Source organism: Amia ocellicauda, chromosome 12 (genome assembly GCF_036373705.1).
Source record: "Amia ocellicauda isolate fAmiCal2 chromosome 12, fAmiCal2.hap1, whole genome shotgun sequence".
NCBI lineage: Eukaryota > Metazoa > Chordata > Actinopteri > Amiiformes > Amiidae > Amia > Amia ocellicauda.
Window position 1 is genome coordinate 21,617,090 of NC_089861.1, and position 16,920 is coordinate 21,634,009.

General features: G+C 44.2%; 1 protein-coding gene across 1 annotated transcript in view; it reads left to right on the plus strand.

Moving 5' to 3' along the window:
* The first annotated feature begins 2,140 nt into the window (after positions 1-2,140).
* The window catches only part of LOC136764567 (mitogen-activated protein kinase kinase kinase 11), a 33,308-nt gene continuing 18,528 nt past the window's right edge, over positions 2,141-16,920 (plus strand). Inside the window, exon 1 of the mRNA XM_066718734.1 lies at positions 2,141-4,222. Within this exon, the coding sequence (XP_066574831.1) occupies positions 3,466-4,222 (757 nt within the window). The 5' untranslated portion in view covers positions 2,141-3,465. The remainder of the gene's footprint in view (positions 4,223-16,920) is intronic.

Below are 16,920 nucleotides of genomic sequence, written 5' to 3' on the forward strand. Positions count from 1 at the left end.
GGCGCCGTGGTTGGCTGCGTGGCCTGTCGCTCATAAAGTCGACCTCTTTGATTGGAGGAGGGCAGACTCAGCCCTGACTGGCTCTGACCTCATTCGGGATGACGAAACTCCCATTGCTTATTGGCTGCTGCGGCTGCCTGTCTTAAGAAGGGCGCCTTCTGATTGGCCTAAAGTGGAATTGGAGCAAACGACGGCGTGTTAGTCTCAGTAGTAGACAACGAGACATCCCTATTGGATAAGGCTTTTGGCACCTCAACCGTGATTGGTTAGGAGTCAGAACTGTGATCTTAGATATAGCGCATAAGCATGCACAAAAAAACTTCCCGTGCATTGCCCCCCGATTGGACGAAACACATTTCCTGTCCTTACCCCCCCAGCTTCCGATTGGCGGGATCGGTTAGGTGTAGACGTTTCTCACAGCCCTGGCAGCTCCCGAAGGGGATGATTGCTGTATTGATTTGCTGGTTTAATACAGCTATGGCCAAACCACATGAACACACTGGCATTTAATAAGGCATCCCAGACCACTGACATATGTAGCAATGCAAACCTGCTACCAAATTATTTTATTTCACATTAGATTAGTAAAGGGTTTGACAACATTTAGTTTCACTGTCACAGCACACAGCAATACATGGTGAAATGCATGGATTTAAGTTTTTTGTCCATATTTGTTTATGGAAATAGTTTTAAAACTTTGAAGATCTGCAGAGACAGTGCAGTATTTTAGTCCTTCCGTGTCTTCCTGTGGCAAGAAAATGGTGAACTGGGAAAAAAAAAAAAGTTCAGTGCATTGTAAGCCATAACAACTGAACGCAGATCCTTTGCATTTTCTCTACATCCACCCGAGTCAGAGCAGGGCCTGGAAGTAGCAGGGTCGGCCCGTTCTTCCAATCTCCACAACAACAATTGTATCCTTCCTGCAGGAGAAATGACTCAGCTCCCCGAGTGTGTGTGTGTGTGTGTGTGTGTGTCGGGAAGGTTACAGGCAGAGTCGGGAGGCTGGGATGAGGGGTAGGAGGTCCCCAACCGTATCAAAACAGGGCAAGCCCTGCAGACGCCAAGAGCACTGTGTGGGTGCATTATCATACGCCACCCCAGGGGAAATGTACCATTTCCTCGCCTGGCTGATGGAGCGTGTATCAGACCCCCCCCCCCCAACCAACCACACAAACACACACACACATTTAAAAAGCATTCTTAGGCAGGAGTCGGTCCACATTGCATTACTCTGTAGAAACCAATATATACTATTGGATATACCACTTTTTTTCTTCCTGCGAACGTCTTAATTACTAGAAATGCCACAGAGGCCTCTCTTTTTGAGCTCACTGGCTCATTCATCCCAGTGGAAATTAAATAGTCAGTGCATTGATTGACTGCAAATAAGAGTCACTACTTCATGCTACTTCCTCTCTGGGATGCTTCAGAAATCAAAAATGAAATTGATTATATAGCTACTCAAAACCAAACAAGCATGCAGGGCAAGCACAATTTCTGCCCTACACTTCTCTATGTGTCTCTATGTGTTTCTGTGGAGTAGTGGTTTGTGGTTAGTAGTGGTTAGGGCTCTGGACTCTTGAGCTAAGGGTTGTGGGTTCAACACCAGGTGGGGGCACAGCTGTTGTATGTGTGTACAAAGTACTTTACCTAGATTGCTCCAGTAAATGCCCAGCTGTATGAATGTGAAAAAATGAATCATAAATCACTCTGTAGAAGGGTGTCTGCTAAGAAATCAAGTCATAATAATTAATCGAGTAATAGTACTAGGCACTTAATCCACTCTCAGTTACCGCAACAGTCAACAATCGTGTCCCCAGGTAAATGCCAACACATTTCTAAAAGTGGTATCAGTTTTAGGGTTTCCTCGTTCACTGGCCATATGGACCTATATATAAATGGTTAGTATAAAAGTGTGATCACGTTCTGACAGCAAAAAAAAAAAGCACGATTTTGTTCCCCCTCGACAAGTCAATTGTTGCAAAAAATGTTATTATTGGAAAAAAAGGTCGGGCGAACAATGGCATTCTAAAAGGGAGTTCCGGAGTAGCCCTTTCCTGGAGTGAATGTGTGTGTGTGTGTGTGTGTAGAGAAAGAGGGACTCGTTTCGTGTCATCTGATTCTTTTCCTGTTTAAAAAAAAAAGTTACGAAACCCCACCCTCTTTTCTGACTCTAAGCGGAGACGTAGAAGAACCAAAATACGGGGGAGAGAAGACGAGAGGAGAGAGAGAGAGCGAGAGGGGGGAAGGAAAATGAAAAAAAAAAACCAATATGAAAACAAAAGTAGAGAACACTATTAACACGCTCCCGGGGTCATTTTAAAAAGGCAAGAAATCTATCCATTTTAAAATGGCCCGGCCTAAAAGAGGAACCAGCGACGCGTGACGGAGCCAGTGGGGCCGAAGTGAATCTGTTTAAGCTTTTTATTTTTTCTTGGGATTGCAAAAAATTCAAATACACCTTTGGGGCCGAGGAACTTGACTCGGTTCTTGCGGTTTAATTGCTTGGCTGAAAAGAAAAGAAAAAAGAAAGAAAGGAAGAGTTCTAGAATTTGGAAAAAGAATAACAGGAAGACAGCGACGTTCCATTTCAGCGGAGGCAAACTAATCGTGGCTATAATAACGTGAAGACATGGATATGGGAGAAAAGCGGCAGCTGTACAACAGTGGCAGGACTCCTTAATGGGGTGACGGAGTTTTAAAAGCCGCCTTTACAGAGATCAAGCCTGTAAACCCGCTTTTGCGCAGCCCTGGATACTTCTTTCCTGCTCTATTCTCTCCTGCGCTTCCTGCTTACGGGCGACTGCAGCACATCGGTGAGCTAAAAATACAGGCTCATGCACAACTGGGAAGGCAATCCTGAAATCGCCTATATCTCCACGGCATAGTCCATGATTATTACATTAACCCCCCCAGCACCACCTCCTCTCCACGCGTCCCCCGACCCCGGCGCGCAAACTTCGTGCATTCCGACTGCGGTGACGCGCGCAACTACGGGGATGAGTTTTTATGAGCATTTATTTCTTTGTATAGCTACAAATGTGCCTTTTCGGGTTGGGTTCGTCTGCTGATTCGGCTCGTACCGGGATGCACGCAAACAGTGCGTCTCCGTCCGCGGGAGAGAAGCCCGTTTCTGCAGCCAGTCCGACCCCACGGGGCGCACAAACCGAGCCGCCCCCTGCCCGAGTGCAACATGTCTGTGCCCAACACCAGTGCGCCTTCGCTGCCAACTAACATGGAGACGTAGTCCTTATTATGTGGCGGTTGGGACTTTTTTAAAGCGTCTGTTGTTTCTTTGCTAGACTGTTTTCACACGCATAGAGAGACGGCCTGTATTTATTGAACTGGTTCCTAATGAGACCCGAGCGGAAGAGGAGAGAGGCGCTTCAAAGTGCCTTTTGTCCCTTAATTGACTTCAACTACCGCACCGAGGCAAAGTACTTGAAAAGAGCGCCGTGAGGTGCCATGGAGCCGCTGAAAAACATCTTCACCCGCGGCCCGCTGTCCAACTGGAAAGGCCTGGACCAGTCCCGGACGGGCAACTTCACCAACCCGATATGGACCGCGCTGTTCGACTACGAAGCCGCCGGCAAGGACGAGCTCACGCTGCGCAAGGGAGACCTGGTGGAGGTGCTGTCCCTCGACTCGGAGATCTCCGGGGATGAGGGCTGGTGGGCGGGCAAGGTGAACAACAAAGTGGGCATATTCCCGTCCAACTACGTCTCCTTCAAGCCCAGCGGCTACAACCAGCTGCAGGGGCCGGCCGTGGTGGGGGAGCTGGGGCCGGCCGTGGTGGGGGAGTTCGAGCCGGAGGAGGTGGACTTTCGGGAGCTCAGCCTGGAGGAGGTGATCGGAGTCGGCGGCTTCGGCAAGGTGTACCGGGGCGTCTGGAGAGGGGGGCTGGTGGCCGTCAAGGCGGCCCGACAGGACCCGGACGAGGACATCAGCGTCACGGCCCAGAATGTGCGGCAGGAGGCCCGGCTCTTCGCCATGCTCACCCACCCCAACATCATCGCCCTGCAGGGGGTTTGTCTGCAGGAGCCCAACCTGTGTCTGATCATGGAGTACGCGGCCGGCGGCCCCCTGAGCCGGGCTCTCGCCGGCCGCCGCATCCCGCCGCAGGTGCTGGTCAACTGGGCCGTGCAGATCGCCAGGGGCATGCTGTACCTGCACAGCGAGGCCATCGTGCCCGTCATCCACAGGGACCTCAAATCCAACAATAGTAAGTGTGCATTTCTGTTTTGTCTGAGTCTGGTATGCAAAAGAGAAACTGAATGAAAACAGTCGCGCAGAAGCAACACACTGTGCTGTGTTCACAACTTGTGTATGTGTTTTATCTGTGCATTTTGAAGCATGAGTCTGAGAGGCTTCTCCAATGGGGCTGTGCACGGGTGCAACGCTCAATACCTTCCCCCCTGCAACCGCTCCCAGCTGGTTGCGTCTAGAGCTGCCACACAGCTGGGCAATCAAAACAAGACAGAGAGGAGCTTTACACATTGCCGTGACACTGTATGAACAGACCATGATGGCAAATTACAAATTGCACTTTTATTATCGTCTTGCCGAAATTGATTTTGCCTGTCTTGATCTCTGAGCTGTTATGAAACGTACCAAAGCTGCAGAATTCCAGTCTTGATTCCCACAGCATCCGGACAGTTCAGCCACTTCCCATGTCACGGACTGGCTGCATATTTGAAAGCAGGCCACTTGTATGGGTTTTCGGGGATTCGCTCTTCTCCTGAGAGAGCGCATCCTGGGGCCTTCTCCGGAGCAGTCTGCTGTATGGGGTCCCCTGCTGTGTTTTGGTATGTGTCACCTCAGGCCTTCTGCTGGTCACAGGCCAGTGACACCCAGGGGTCAAATCCTGTCTGGACTGTGATGCATCTTTCTGCCTGGGGGTATATTTTTGTGAAAACCGCACCTGTTATTTCGGGGGCTTGTTTTGCAATGTGAAGGATCTCGGAAGGCCCTTTGATGTGGAAGTCTGTGTCTGTTGTGCAACGTTACCAACAATGCACAAGGAAATGGAGGCCTGTTCTTAGTCAGCGTTCAAGGAAGTTTTGTCAAAATCTGTTTCGTTTGTAGGATTCTCAATGGATACAGAAGTGAGTTAAAATAAAGATAAGATAGCGACCCTAAGACTCCTGGTTCTCTGGGCCACTTTCAGATATGACTGGATTTAAAAATATCATGAGGGTCTAAATCGGGCATTAGTTAGACCGCTGTTAAATTAAATCTTTTGCGCTTGAATGCAAAAAAATAAACCACTGCTGTTAAAGCTGTTAACACCTTTATATAGCAATGTATTCGTCTGTCTAATTTATTGTGTGTTGATTGCCAGTATTAAGACCATCAACTTACTGTTTACGTGCTCTCCAGTGAATTTATAATAACTCTAAAATAACTAACCTATATAAACACTGTGGTGCCAGTTCTCTCCAAAGAGACCCAGACATGCTGATAGGCTGTGCGCTGTACAGTAGAAGCTGCTGTCTGCTGTGCTCCATAATTACGCACTGATATTCATCTTGGCAAAGGTATGTAGCTTGATTTACGGGTTAGTTGCATTAAGTGTAAGAGCAACTCTTCATGTGTATGGTGGTCCCTCACATATTAGCCAGTTTCGGATGAGTAGAGTACTTAATACATTAATTTTTCATATTCCACCTCCACCACAGAGCAGAGCACACAAGCCTTCCCTGTGTGTGTGCTTGGGATGTTATCTTTCTTGTCTCCTGGTCTCTCTGAGGTTTTTTGTTTCGTTGTTATTATTTCTTTGAATCTCAATCCTAAAACCTGTGTCGGCTTGTTCATCTTACAGCATGTCTAGCAACATGCACAATATCCTGTTGTCTTCTCAGTGTTTGGGGGGGATGGGGGTGTTAGTATAGTCCCCTGCAAATGTATTACAGGAAACCCCCCCCTTGTGTGATTAACACAGATGCAAATATCCCTCAGTAGTTATAAGAAAACTAAGAGTGTAACTTCAATGCTTAGGCTACAAAGGCCTACCCTGGTCCCGGAGAGCTACAGTGTCTTCTGGGTTTTTGTTTTATTCACACTTTACCCCACTTAACTGATTTGATTATTTGGCTTAATTAGCCACAATTACCCACGGGTTCACAAGGTATAAAGTTAAATAATGAAAATGGAACAATACCGCTTGGGTTTGTGGCTCTCTCTTGAACAAGATTGGCCACCTGACTCAATCAGAGGTATGAAACTTGGTATGAACAAGGTATGAAGATACCTTGAACAGTTAAAGATCTCTGAAATTAATTTTTAGCAGATTATTATACAGTGTTACATGAGCAATACAAAAGTGCCACAATACAACTCAAAATCAAATAAAGCATATATAAGTACAGTTTAAAAATTAGAAGTGCAGCAGTTAAAATAGAGATTATAGTTATAGGTAGACTGAGATAGATCAAGTAAAAAATGTTTGGATGCAGAAAGTACAGCATGGAGAGAGAGCAGTGGATGTGAAAGGTACTTTTCTAGTGGACAGTATATGAAGTGTATGACATTCGTTTTGGATGTCTCTAAACCACTCTGTATTTTTTGCACATCGACTCTTTTCAACATTCTCTGTCAGTTTATAAAACTCAGATGTAAGCATTGTGTTTTGTCATATTTTATTTTAACACATCTGGCCTCAGCTAATCATTTAATGAGATCAAAATGAACAGTGCCTGTAAGGCAAAGAGAACAGGTTGTCTTGTGTTTGGATGTTGCTGGTGAGGAGGGCTGAGGCCTTTTTCACACGTTAAGTCATTGGTTAGCACAGAACACAGACCAGGCCTTTGTCTGCACTGTGATGCCAGACGGGCTGTTACGTTCTGTCTTCTGATCTGGTGTTGATTTGAACCACATGTTCGCTCCCGGGATCCTGCTGCATAGGTAAATTAGACCCGTCCAGGCAGACAAACCAGTCTTCGTATTGCCAGCGAGAATGTTATTTGTGAGCTGCGGATGGAAAAAAATAAAGATGCGATAGTGGATGAGGGTGTCAGAAGAAGGAAAAGACAGGATGATCTCGGCATCATATGCATAGCAGTGAGGGGGCACAGAAAGTGGGTGTAGTGAGAGAACAGGAGGGGGCCCAGGACGGAGCCTTGGGGCACACCTGTGAGGAGAAGTTGAGGTGTGGATGAAGATCCACTATCGCCGTGTCACTTGGTAGGTGCAGTGGTTGGAGGAGAACCAGGCGAGAGCAGTTCCAGTGATTCCAAGGTCGGCGAGGCAGGAGAGCAGGATGGAGTCGGAAAGCTAGAGAAGTCGAGGAGGATCAGGGCTGCGGAGAGGGAGGTGACCTGAGCACAGTTGACCGCTGGAGAGCAGTTTCAGTGGAGTGAGCAGTGTGGAGGCAGGATTGCAGAGGGTCAAGAAATGAGTGATGGAATGGAAATGCAGAGGGCTGGTGGGGAAGAGCCAGCTGTGTTTTCTAGAGGAAGGGGAGAAGGGAGATGGTGGTAATTCTAAGGAGAAGTATGGTTGAAGGTGGGTTTATTGAGGAGTGGGATCACAGCAGCTTGTTTGAAAGCAGCCAGAGAGGAGGAGATGAAGGGGAGTAGGGCCCAGAGGTGTTCCGTCTGTGTGACTGAGGTCATCTACCTTGAACCCACCTGTGTGGCACCAGCAGCCTTGAGAGATGTATTGGGTCAATGTGAAGGACCCTCACACTGCATTAACGCAGGCCGTTACACCGTTGACTACCATGTCATGATCTCAATAATATACTAGCTGTTCGTAGTGCAATTTTATAGTACTCTGTATTAATATTACCAACTAATATGGGCATAGTCAACTATGTAACAACATTCTAGAACAGCCCGACACACAGTAACCACACTCCATGAAAATCAAACTGCCGGACAGACGCACAGTTGCTCCTCTCTATTTCATGTTCCGCAGTTTTCTCATTAAACACACACACTGTTTCACCCGCTGATGTCTTTCTCTTGATCTCTCTCAATCTCGGCTCTCCCTCCCTCTCTCCCTCGTTCCCTCTCTCTCTGTCTGAAGCTCAGGCTGCCAAACTGTCCCAGGACAATGATCTCCTTCATCCTGGGAATGCCCCTGCCCCTCCTGGAATGCTCTGCTCGCCTACGGGCAGAGAGTGAAGGGGGGGGTGTAACTCTTCTCCCTCTCAGTGCTATTCCCTCTCTCACTTCCTTCCCCTCCATTCCTCTATTCTCTCTCTCTGTTTTCTCTCCCTCTCTATCAATCACCCCTCCCTCCATGCACACACACCCTACTGAACGTCTGGGCACAATGCGTGGCACGTCACCGCAATCACATTTTTCCAGAATCCAACATGATTGCATACAATGGGAAGGCGTTTTGTGACCCCACAGCAGCCACAAAGCCAAAAGGCTGAACTGCAGCACCACAGACCCGGGTCAAGGCCTGTTTGGGATTTGAGATTCGGCAAAATTGAATGTTGCAGCTGACAAAGACAAAGTCAATCGGTCTGCCTTTTTAAGGGAATCTTATAATAATTAGGGTTCAATTTGGCACTCCGGGTACAAGAATCTTAGTCTAGGCCAAGGGAACAATCCCCTCTCAGTTAAGCTGGTGTTCTCATTGTCATTGTGTCTTTGTTGGTGTGGGGATATGCTTTGTTGCTCTAGTCAGATGGTAAGCCATACAATATATATTTTTGTATTTTTTAAAGCAAAATATCAAAAGTTTATTTGAAAACAAAAACCAAAACAAGGATCACTTGTGCAGATCATGTGGCCCACTCTGAGGTATTTCTTACTACCTCTCACCACCCCAGATGCCTCATATAGAGGTCTTGTGCAGCCTGGTCTCAGTAAGATCCCTCCCCCCAAATCGTCCATTAAAACGACTCTACATGTATACATATTCCACATGCCCACAATAAATATATGAATCATATTAAACAATCACAGAAATACACAAATAGCATTAGCTACCCAGGAACCATAATTACACAAGGCAATCTTTCTGAGATGCTTTATATTCCCCTACAGGAGAGGTGAGCATGTCTCCATTAACACAGAATATAATTACACCCCTCAGAGAAAACAGATGGGCATACCTGACCAAGCCCCTGTTACAGATTCAATCCTACATGTTGGAAAAAAACCCACTTTAAAACTGTCTGAATATACATGGAATTGATAAGGTTAGGTAACAGTTACTATAATTGTTTTTTGTGGACAATCATACAAATACCATAATTTAACGCCCGCAAAAATGAAACATTTCCCCATAAATCAATAACTGATTTATGCCTTAGAGTCAATGATCTCCTCTCTGACTCCTGAGGCAGGAAATATAAATGAATAGCACATTACTGTGAGTGAGGGAGAAGTGAGGCCTCATGTTATTGAGGAGATCGCACATGTCTCCCTCACAGTCGGGCTGATGTATTCGTAAGGCGATGGTTTTAAAAAACACCATCACATGCATTCTGAGGATGCTGGTGAGCAAGTGTGGAAAGCCCTGTGCTATAATAAAGTACACACCGGAGCAATATGCAGGAAGCAAGTATCACACATGAGGTGCAGCTCATTTACTATACACCCACAACAAATGCTCTGAGACGCTCGTGGTGAGGGGGCTGAGCTCTTCTGTGGGTTCTGAATCAAACTGAATCAAAATAGTAACAGAATTGCAGCGCATAAAAATCTAAAATCGTATTTGGGAAATGACCTGTGTGACCTTCACAGCAATGGCTTAGAATATTTAGTTCAAATGTCCTTCAACTTCAGTAATAATTTATAATAATGATAAATGTCAGTCACTCGTTTTACTGAAATCTGCACAGGAGGTCACCAGGTGGTTTCATGACACCTTTGATTTGCTTAATTTGATACCCTCTGAAATGACAGTTGCATGACTAGATCTACAGCAATTTAAAATTGACCTCCACAATGGACATGTGGAAAACAATTGAAACCTATTCAATCCTTATGGGAAAGTAATCTTTAAAAAAGCTTTTAAGAACATAAGAAAGTTTACAAACGAGAGGAGGCCATTCGACCCATCGAGTTCGTTTGGTGTCCATTAATAACTGAGTGATCCAAGGATCCTATCCAGTCTGATTTTAAATGTTCCCAAACTTTCAGCTTCTACCACATCGCTGGGGAGTTTGTTCCAGATTGTGACAACTCTCTGTGTGAAGAAGTGTCTCCTGTTTTCCGTTTTGAATGCCTTGAAGCCCAATTTCCATTTGTGTCCCCGGGTGCGTGTGTCCCCGCTGATCTGGAAAAGCTCCTCTGGTTTGATGTGGTCGATGCCTTTCCTGATTTTGAAGACTTGGATCAAGTCCCCATGTTGTCTCCTCTGTTCCAGGGTGAAAAGGTTCAGTTCCTCAGTCTCTCAGTAGGACATTCCCTTCAGACCTGGAATAAGTCTGGTTGCTCTCCTCTGAACTGCCTCTAGAGCAGCGATATCTTTCTTGAAGTGTGGAGCCCAGAATTGTCCACAGTATCCAGATGAGGTCTAACTAGTGCATTGTACAGTCTGAACATTACTGCCCTTGTTCTCAATTCTACACGTTTGCCTTTTTTATTGCTTCCCCACATTGTTTGGATGGAGAAAGACCGAGGAGTCAATGTGGTCTCCTCAACTTTCTCATGCATTACTTCATCTAGTTCTATTCCTCCCATAGTGTAATTATACTGGACATTTGTGTTACCTGCATGTATTACCTTGCACTTGTCCACATTGAATTTCATCTACCAGGTGTCGGCCCACAACTGAATGTTATCTAAGTCCCTTTGAATAGCCTGTGCTGCCGAGATTGTATCTGCTGAGCCACCTATTTTAGTATCATCTGCAAATTTGACACGTTTGCTAACTATCACAGAGTCCAGATCATTAATAAAGATTAGAAAAAGCAAAGGCCCTAATACTGACCCCTGTGGAACTCCACTAACAACCTCACTCCAGTTAGAAGCGGCGACTCTAATCGACACCCTGTCTGTTTCCTAGACATCAACCAGTTTATAATCTATCTACTTGCGTTACCCTGAATGCCTACAGCTTCCAATTTGAGGATCAGTCTTTGGTGTGGAACCTTATCAAAAGCTTTTTGGAAATCTAAGTACATCATATATGCTTTCACCTGATCTACAGCTGCAGTTGCATGTTCAAAAAATTCTAATAATTTAGTAAGACATAATCTGCCTCGTCTAAACCCATGTTGACTATCTCCAAGAATATGTTTTTCATTAAGATGCTCCTCTATTTTCTGTCTAATCATTTTTCCAACATTTTACAGGTGATGCAGGTGAGACTGATCGGTCTGTAATTTCCTGGCTCAGTTTTGTTCGCTTTCTTGTGGATTGGTATGACATTTGCTGTCTTCCAGTCAGTTGGTACATCGCCTGTTCTAAGTGTCATTTGGAATATTTTAGTTAGCGGCCTATTAATAATTTCCCTCATTTCTTTAAGTACTGTTGTAAATATCCCATCTGGCCCAGGTGATTTGTTTGTTTTTAATTCTGCTAGTCCCTTTAGTACCTCCTCATTTATCCTGATCTCTCTTAGGGTTTGACTGGACTGATTGTTAACCTGTGGCATGTTATCTGTTTTTTCTTTTGTATAAACCTCTGTGAAATACTCATTTAGAACATTTGCCACATCTTGTTTGTTTTCCAAGATACTTCAATTTTTGCCCTTTATCTGTTTCACTTCCTCCTTTATTGACCTCTTGCTGTTGTAGTATTGAAAAAAAACTATTGGCATTAGTTTTAGCTCCAAGAACTATGTTTCTTTGTATTTCCCTCTTTGCTTTCCTGATCCCTTTCTTAAGATCTCTTTGCAGTTCAACGTATTTTGTTTAGTCTCTATCCCTTTTGTATGCGCTATTCAGAATTTTCTTTCTCTTTATATTTTTTTGCATACCTCTATTAAACCATTTTGGCCAATGTTTTTTGTTCCTTAATTTGCTAAGTTCTGGTACACATTACTCCTGAGCCTCAATTAGTATATTCTTAAAATATAACCATCCATTTTCAACTGAATCTGTATCCAGCGTGCTCCAGTCTACCTCTTCTAAGTGCCGCCTCATACCTTCAAGGTTTGCGTTTCTAAAATTGTAGACCATTGTGAAGACTTGGACCTTGTTTTTTGAAAGAATGCCTCAAAGCTAACCATGTTGTGATCACAGTTTGCCATTGGTTCTCTAACTAGTGTCCCTCTGACTCTCTTGGTCATTTGAAAAGATCAAGTCAATGCATGCACTCTCCCTGGTTGGTTTACCATCTCAACCATTTCTATTTCTGCTTCTGTAGTCCCCACTGGGCTTTCCCAGTCTATGTTTGGGAAATTGAAATCCCCCATTATAACAGCCACATCCTTGCTACATGCAGTCCTGATTACACTGTACAATGCAGCATCTTTCTGAATATCTGAATTGGGTGGTCTGTAACACATTCTTTTATTCAAAAGGTAACCCACAAAGATTTTGTTTTTAAGACCGCACTTGTACATATTTTCCACCAATTTAAGAAAGGACTGAAGTCTGATGATTACCTGTGACCCCTGCTTGAGCCTGTTAATTTGCGGAGTTTAATGTTTAGTCGGTTTTAAGAGTATATGGTGCAGTGTTTTCATAAACCAACAAACCACACTGCCGATACCTGACTCATAGAATATGTTTGAACTGATTGGTACATTTTCTTGCAGGATTTAGCCCTGATTAACTGCGTATCACGCTTCATTGAGTTCTGAACTCGTGTGGTTACATGCTTGATGGATTGACACCAAAATAGTTGTTTTTGCTCAGTTTGTATAATCATGGCACGGCTAGGTGCTGGTCTTTTTATGTAGCAGCATTCAGTGGCGGCTCTTAACAGTCTCGCTAAACCAGACATATTAAAAGGCTCCTGACAACCCGAGTTTTTCAACATGTGTATTTTCAAGTGCTGAGCTTTTCTTTTTGGATGGTGCTTATATATGGTTCAGTACGGTACCTACTGCTGTGTCTGTAGAATCCCCGGAGAGCTGTTGTACAGTCCCTCACCAGCACAGTTACCACGTCTGTGTTTCGTATTCTTTTCAATCTGGGGTCCAGTATGCGATTTAAGTAAATAACTGCAACAGAATCACAGTACTGACAAGGAAATTGAGTGTTTAATGGCGATGTCTCAGCTGGAAACTTAGGGTTCTCGGGAGTCGTTTAAGGCGATTGTTCTTTCCTTGTTATTCCATTACTATCCTGCCTCACATCCTGTTGTGTGTGCGATCCTGGCCCCTCTCCATTGTTGTTTCTGCCCTGACTGACCGACAGGAAAATCAATTATTTGAAGACTCCACTGCGTCCATTATTTAGGAAATGTTGTGGACGAGTTCTGGACTTTAGATATGTTGTGTGGCATATCACCATTATTACCCACTCCCCCACCTCCTTTGTATCCTTAAATTCCACGCTGAGGAATCTCTTACTTGGTTTTGTTTTGTTTTGCTTGTTTTTTATCATTGCTTTCTTAGTGTATAATTTTTGCAATAACTGCCATTTCTTTTTATATATATACTATGTACTATGCTTATACACATTATTTAAGCAGAAGAGTATATTGCCCACAGTGGCAGCGGCACTACCTGGATTATAGGCCCCAGATTGAAGTCAATACTGTCTTGATTATTGGGCTCAATTTCCTATTGGTCCCCTTTTGCACCATATTACCTTGCCTGCATGTATAGGTCCTGAAGACCCCACCTATCGTTGAACCCAGTGAAAGCAACCCCCCATTGTGTGACAATATATACATTTTCTTTTGATGGCATGCAGACTATTATTTTATTGTCTTTTTTTAAGTTTCAGACCACCAGGTTTGTTTTTGTCTGTGCCTTCCAGCGTTGTCTGGACTGTAGGGCCCAGATTGGAGGCAGAAATGGACCATAGGTTACTGAATCAATTTGATTTTTGAAGACTTGCAGAAAATAGTAAGAGACTCGGTGTGTAGTAGAAGGTTGATTCTTTATTCCGGCAGCTGCAGGGAAGCATGACCTGAGAAGTTTCCTCAGCCAGTCTCAACAATTCTAATTTACATTTGGTATTTTATGGGTTGTGTTCAAGGCAGAGAAGACAGTTATTTCCTTCTTGATTGGTGTAAACAAGCTTACTAAGCAAATTGTAACTAATTAACAAGTGACATTTAAATTACTTACTACATAGACTTTATGAATGAATAACCTCTTGGTCAAGGATGCCAACACAGCAAGTTTTGTTAAACAACAAGATGTAGTGAAACAACAGAATACAGAGCCTTAGAGATAAGATATCTATATTTGAAATGAGAGAAAGAAACTACTCTTTGAGGGAGGCTGTGTCAGCTTTAACCAGGTCCAAAGAGTAACAGAGAAACAGAGTCAGCTTTAAAACTCTAGGAATGTGAAATGTATCTAGAAATATTAAATTTAGTTCTAAAAATATAAAATGTAGATCTTCAATTCTGTATGCTCCACATACTTGTAGTTCTAGTGGGCTGTTCTGTTGGATCTGCCCACTTCTGTACATTAAGAAAAACTCAGAAAAAAGACACACGCGAAGCCAGGAGTCCTGAAGAGATTAACGATAGATCTGTCTTCTTACTGTCATTCCTACAGAGTTCTGGGAAAACTAATTCCTCACTTTATGGTCCTGCGGTGAGATTTTAGCACTGGAGTTAAAGATTTTTCCCCCCCTATTTAAATGGCTGTGCATTAGTCTCCAAGAAGGTCTGAATTTCACACTGCCTATTCCTGAAACTCTGATTGGATGAAAGGGAGGGGGAAGGAGGCAAAGATATGACACTTTTTAAAATCGCTCTCTTGCTCTCTCTATGCCTCCTGTTCTCTTTCTCTCACTGTCATTTCTTGCCTCACTCCATCTTCCCCTTATTTCTGTTGATCATGCTCCTTCACTTCTCTTGTCTCTCATCCCGCTCTTCCTTACACCTCCCCCTTTTTCCCTTTTCTCCCTCCCTCCCACCCTCCATTCTTCCATTCTCCTTTTGCCCCATCCCCCTCTAATCATGCTCTTTCACTCTCCCTTTCTCTTTCTTTTTTTCCTTTCCACCCCCTTTCCCTTCTGGAGCAAGGCCCATCCCTTCGCTAAGATGTTTGGAAAAACCTTCTGAACAAACACTTACCTGGGGTGGGGTTGTGGAGTGGCCATCTTGGGGAAAGTAGGAGAAGGTTATGGGGGCTGTCTTGTTAAGGGACTTCATAGACCCGAGTCACCTTACTGCAGACCTTGGGATGGGGTTCATGCCATTGTTTAGAGTGGTTTTGATGTAAAAGTTTTTAATGCTTCTTTTGTCATCCTTATTTTCTAATGGTTGGGTCTAGGGGGTTGGACTAAGCTGACCATAGTATAAGAGCCAGGTCATGGAGTTCAGTAGGAGAGAGCCGGGTGGAGGTTAACACCTGCCCATTTGTGGTCCTGTTTTGAGGATTTGTTTGTTTGAAATTATTTAGTCAGTGTGTTGGCTGTGACTACACTTGTTTTGTTCCGGACTTTTTGGCTTTTTTGTCCAAAAGACATTAAATGTCCCTGTTCTCGAAGCCTTGCTGTCTTTGTTCGTTACTGCCTGGCTTTGGGACCACCACACCTTCCATCCCTGTCTCCCCTCTTCTACCTCTTTGCTCCCTCCATCCCCCTCCCTCTCTCCTGGTGCACTGCTATCTGCTGTTTGCACACAGTTGCAATCTGCCTGCTGCACTGTCAGCTGCACTCACCCCATCTCAGCCCCCAGGGGCCCTTCCTGCCCTCTCTCTGCCTGGGAGCTCCAGCGCCATTTCAACACAGCTAATTATAATAGCAATAATGCAATAGTTTTTCTTCAGAAGGATTTAAAAGCACTCCATAACTACATCAAATGACTTTGCTAACACACCACACTCAGATAAGGCACAGCTTGGAGGAGTTAAAGAGGCACTTTAACACCTAATTTAGAGGAGGGGGGGGCAATAATATTCAGAGAGAGAGAGAGAGAGAGAGAGGTGTCTTTGTTACTTGTGGTTCTGCTATGCAATGCACTCTGATGTTTTAGCCCAAAAGCAGTGGAATCAGTCCTGTGTGCTAATGCAGCTGGCAGCTAAAATAAATTAACAATAGCCTAAATTAAAAACATAGGCTACTTGAAGTTTTCGTGTTTTAAATCAATTAATTTGTATTTGTATAGTGTCCTTCGCAGGGTAGCCACAGAGTGCTTTACTGATTGATAAATGGACAAGAAAATAAACTACCCTAAACCATTTTCAAAACAAACTAATTCATTAAGCACAGGGTCAGTAAATGGTGAAATGGCGTCACGAAGATAGTTTTCAACAGTTTTGATCCTTATTCATTTTTTACGTAAAAGGATGCAAATAGGTGAATACAGAAGGAACTGGATACATCACAGCCTTGGACAATGCTGGCTGGTCTCCTGCAACTCTCTGACGGACAAGAAAGTGGGTTCGAAACGCTGTCTGGATAGAGAGGCCAGATAAATTTGACACCGATTGACCCCCGCAATTAAACACATTCGTAACTAATAGCGGTTCATTTGTGGTATAGTAGCTTCTGTCACACAAAATAAATGTCATCAGAGGTGTTTGTTTTGATCAGCCGGTGGATTAGTATTTTTATATTATTTATTTTTTAATTTAACTTGAAAACCTGCTTCTTGTGCGTAAATGTTTATTCATGCCCCCCCATTTGAGAACCACTGTTTGAAACAAAAAGAACAGCAGCAGAAGTGGGGCAGTTTACATTGTGTTGGGCCCAAGTTTTTCTTGTGGAGGAAACCGTACTGAAATGAGGTATGGGGGGGACAATGTCCTCTCTCTCCTCTCCCATTTCAGTTGCTCTCCCCTCTTTCTCACCCTCTCATCTCTTGTGTTACCCTGTCCCCCACCTTTCTCTCTCTCTTTCTTGCATTCTCTTCACTCCTCCTTTTCTCCTCCTCA